The sequence below is a fragment of the Atta cephalotes genome, assembly GCF_000143395.1.
Source record: "Atta cephalotes unplaced genomic scaffold scaffold00010, whole genome shotgun sequence".
NCBI lineage: Eukaryota > Metazoa > Arthropoda > Insecta > Hymenoptera > Formicidae > Atta > Atta cephalotes.
In genome coordinates, this window is record NW_012130074.1 from 6,443,283 (window position 1) to 6,448,173 (window position 4,891).

Sequence of the window (4,891 nt, forward strand, 5' to 3'; positions counted from 1 at the left end):
TTTCCCGAGAGGTCATGATGACGGATTACTTTCAAACCTATTTATTTTTTATTGAAACGTAAATGAAATATTTGAAATTATTTGAAATTAGAAAAATACATCGACAGACATGAATGTATAAGCATTATAATCCATAGAATTCGTATAACTATCCAATCTTGATGTTAACTTTAAAAAAATTAAAAATTAATAGTATCGATAAAATGTAACTAAGTAAAGTTAAAAAGTTAAGAGTTTAAAATGTAACTAAATGAAATTAAAATTAATTAACTTTTTAATTTTTTAACTTAACTTTTTAACTTAGCATTATCCAACCTTACATTTTCACTTATAAAGATATATTTATTATGTACACATTTCTTTTTTTTTTTACATTTTATATTTTAAATTCCATGGAATTAATTTATTTTTTCATTTTACTTAATACATTTCTGTATTTTTATATTAAGATCAGATTTTTCTATTATTTTATTTTCGATTTTTTACTTTCGATTGATTACTTATAAGATATATTATCGACTACTATGAACTATGTATTGGCGTTACCATATTATGTCATAAAATCTTGTACTGCGATTCTTCAGAAATTGTGACTAACAAATGAAATGTTACATGCGAGGCTTTTACATCGAATCATTCTTTCGGATTACATCTTAATCGAAGTCTATATAATAATATATTTTGTTATGTATTTATTCTCAATCTTGACTATTACTATTATATTCTAATTCTAATTATTACACGTTTTAACATTGATTAATGACTTAAAGAAAATTGAAACATCTGTTTGTTTATATTCTCAGTTATTTTTGTATTATTTATTAGTTATTATATTAAATTTGAATTGGTTTGGCTCGTAGCTCTTCGTATTACATTTATTTTATTTAATATACTTTGAGCTATATGACATTATGTATTTTAATAAATAATTCTTGTCTGTTGTTTTGAATTAAATTGTAATTTTATTCTCATAAATTAAATTGTAATTTTAATTATGTGCGTATATGACTTTATATCATAAATAAAAAAGCTTTTATAGTTAGTAAAATCTATCTATATCTACATAGTATATATGTTAAAATGTCTATGTGTTTTAATCTTTTTAGTTATAGATTAATTTTAGTTTAGATTAATGAATATTAATATATTAATATTAATATATTATAGATATATAATTAATAAATAGATAAAGAATTGAATTTGGAAAATGACATTTAAATTATTTTTAAACTAAAAGAAAATATATGATTTTTAGCATTATAAATCTATAAATTTAATGGCATTGAGATTTATATAAGCAAATATATTTTCAGCTAAAATTTTGCTGTTCTACGTAATTTTCTATGCCGTCCTCTCCGGCTTCTTCGGTGCGATGCTCGCTGTGTTCTATCAAACGTTGGATCCGAACGCGCCGAAGTGGCAGCTAGATAATTCGCTGATTGGCAGCAATCCGGGTCTCGGTTTTAGGCCTATGCCTCCTGAAAGCAACGTCGAAAGTACTTTGATTTGGTACAAGGCTAGCGATGAGGGTAATTATCTTCACTGGACTAGAGAATTGGACAAATTTTTGGAAGGTAAGAAAGACACACATGAGCGAAGTGCGTGCACAGTCTTAATATAATATTATGAAACTGATCATATGTGTATATACACAACAATTATTTATGACTAACTAATATGAAGAACGACGAAAACGAGTTTTCAATATCAATATAGTTTATGTGAACAAACAAATATTTGTGACTACACGAATTTTCCAAAGAAATTCATATAGTAATTCATGTAGTACACACATACATACTTTGAACTCAATTTCATGATGAATCATTATAAAAGCAAAAAATGAGATCAAGTTAATTAGTCTACAAGAGCATTTATTATTTTGAAGAAATATTGTTTAATTAATATATTACGTAATCAGTTATTAAATCAAATATTTATTAACTAACCAATATGAAATTAATATATGATTTTCAAAATATAATTTCTATACAATACAGAATATCAAAGGTCACCGGGTGCGAACTACGAGAGAGTAAATTGCGATTACGGTAGGCCAGCACCAGCAGGCAAAGTCTGCGATGTAGACATGACGAGTTGGGGACAATGCACGAAGCTCAACAAATATGGTTTTAGCAGATCCGCACCTTGCATTTTTTTGAAACTGAATAAGGTTTGTGTATTCTTTTTATGTAACTTGCTAAACTTTCATAGAACTCTTTAAATTGAAAGTGGTAAATAAATTACGAACTAAATTTCCAAGATAATAATTCAAAAAGAAAAAATCAAATAAACAGGCAATTGGGAATTAGCACTATAACGGTGCGCAGTTTTTGTTTCTATAAAATAATTCTATATTATATCATTCTATATTATATCATAGTTGTACATGTTTCGGCTAATCCTTTCTTTCCTTAGCAAAAATTTCAGTAATATAATATTACAATACGTTGATTATCCATGCGTTGTATAAAAATCGTTATATAATGAAGTAATAGTCGGTATCATCCCGTGGCAGTAACACTTCTCCATAATAGAATAAAATTATATTTCCAGTTTGAAAGCTGGTAATGAATGACTGGAAATCCTATAATGATGTAACCGATGATTATATTGGTATGATTATATTATTACAATAACAAAGTTAATAGTTATAATAAATTAGTTATAATAAAATTATCGGTGTAGGCAATGATAAATGTATAAAATAATAGTAATAAAATTGAATAAACGATATAAGTTAACAAAATTGTCAAATGTGTCACTGGTTAAAAAGAAAATAACGAAGATCCATGAGATAGAACAGTATCGATATTTCACTGAGGAGAAGTTGCTCCTCATTTTTATAATAATCAACGTATATAACGAATAATCAACGTATTGTAATATTGCATATATAGTGAAATTTTTGCTGAGGAAGGCTAAAAAATTAGCATATATAAGTAATGCAGCAAAACATATATAAGTAATGACATAATATATAGAATTATTTTATAGAAACAGAAACTATACATACCGTTTACAGCGCCAATTGCTTGTTATTTGATTTTTTCTTTTTGAATCTTTAAATTGAAACTTTGTTTATGCAAGATCAAGAAGAAAAATTATCGAATATTAAATTGATAAATTATAATTTTTTAAAATCATTTTCTCTTCTATAATATATCAACAAAAAAAAATGATAAGAATATTTTAAAATTTTATTGACTTATTAAATTAAAAATTTTCTTGTTAGTTTATTACGTTTTAGCATTTTTTCTAGGTTTACTAAAAAAAAATCAATTTTTGGGAATATAAAATATTAGCTTTATCATTTTTCAAAGATACATTTAATATTTCAAATTTCGAAAGCAACTAAAATGACTGGGTATATTAATTATACAAAAATGTCGATTTAACAAAATCATATCTTAAATTTATTTTAGATTTTTGGATGGGAACCGAAATTTTATAACAATACCAAAGATTTGCCGGCTTTGATGCCAGCGGATCTTAAGGAGCATATCAGACAAGAAGAAAAAGCCAATAGACTGGATACTGTTTGGGTGTCTTGTGCTGGTGAAAACCCTGCCGATGTGGAGAATATGGGTGCAATTCAATACATACCACGTCGAGGTTTTCCTGGCTACTACTTCCCATTTAAGAATACCCAAGGATATTTGAGCCCTCTTGTAGCTGTGTTCTTCGAAAAGCCCAAGTGTACATATACGCTTAATATTATTTTTAATATTAACATAATATGTTCGAAATAGAAAACAACTTCTTAATATATATTCTAAATATTAATATGATAACTTTTATATATTACTATGATAGCTCTTCTATCTTTCAACATTTGAAGCTTAATTTAAATGTCTAAAAATCAGTTGAATCTTGCTTATTAGAGTATAAGTTGGAAGTCAATGGCTGCGTTCAGCAGAAAAGGGAAAACTCATTAATGAACGCTTAGTGATTCTTTAATACAATTTGTCTTTAGTTCTTTGCTGGATCTAAGTATAGGAGCCAATATTAAAAAATCTCTGAGCGCTTATTAATCAGTTAGCTCTGTTGAACGCAGCCATTAAGACTAACATGTATGTAGGAATGAAATAATTAACATCTATTGATTTTATTACAGACGGCGTACTCATTAATATCGAATGTAAGGCATGGGCGCACAACATCATCCACGACAGATTTGAGAGACGTGGCTCGGTGCACTTCGAATTGATGGTGGACTAAACCCTATCAATCGTCAGATCATCATCGCTACTAACCGCGTCCAAGTAGGAAGCCGCAAGAGAATAGAACAGAAAGAAGACATTTCTTTTTTAACCTGCCTCGTTGGCCGACCGCGATCACACCCTGTACCATCCGGTTTTCTCTCTGCCCGATGATACCGCTCCGGATTAGCCTTACTTCTTCTCACTATCATCATTTCATCAGCTCATCGTCTTCGTCGTACTTATAACGATTGTAACAGCGTTATCCATCTATCATGTCAATTGCCAAGAGAAGGATACAAAAGGGAAAAAAGAAAAAAGGGAAGACGAGAGAAAGAAATAAAGAGAAAAGAAAAAGAGAAATTGAACAAAAAGGAATAGCAACATAAATGAGAAAATGAACTCAATGAATCAACTACAATCGAGATGCACAAAACCAAAGGGGAGGGAAGAAAGGTGAAATGAACAATCCCGCACAAAAGCCGGGCGGTATCTTCTCTTATTTCTGCCAGGGTTGTGTCACGGGGAGTGATCTCGACCATCGATGGCTAGTCGATCGTTCGCAAAACTTAATTCGCGCGCGCGAGAGAGAGAGAGAGAGAGAGAAAGAGAGAGAGAGAGAGAGAGAGAGAGAGAGAGAGAGAGAGAGAGAGAGTACGTTACGTAGTAGTAGTACGTACCGTACCGTA

At 29.3% G+C, this 4,891-nt stretch overlaps 1 protein-coding gene across 1 annotated transcript in view; it reads left to right on the forward strand.

The window, feature by feature from the left end:
* The window catches only part of LOC105627828 (sodium/potassium-transporting ATPase subunit beta-2), a 16,222-nt gene extending 11,680 nt beyond the window's left edge, over window positions 1-4,542 (forward strand). Inside the window, exons 2-5 of the mRNA XM_012209105.1 lie at window positions 1,314-1,602; window positions 2,035-2,173; window positions 3,426-3,699; window positions 4,118-4,542. Coding sequence (XP_012064495.1) covers window positions 1,314-1,602; window positions 2,035-2,173; window positions 3,426-3,699; window positions 4,118-4,221 — 806 coding nt within the window. The 3' untranslated portion in view covers window positions 4,222-4,542. The remainder of the gene's footprint in view (window positions 1-1,313; window positions 1,603-2,034; window positions 2,174-3,425; window positions 3,700-4,117) is intronic.
* Window positions 4,543-4,891: the final 349 nt, after the last annotated feature.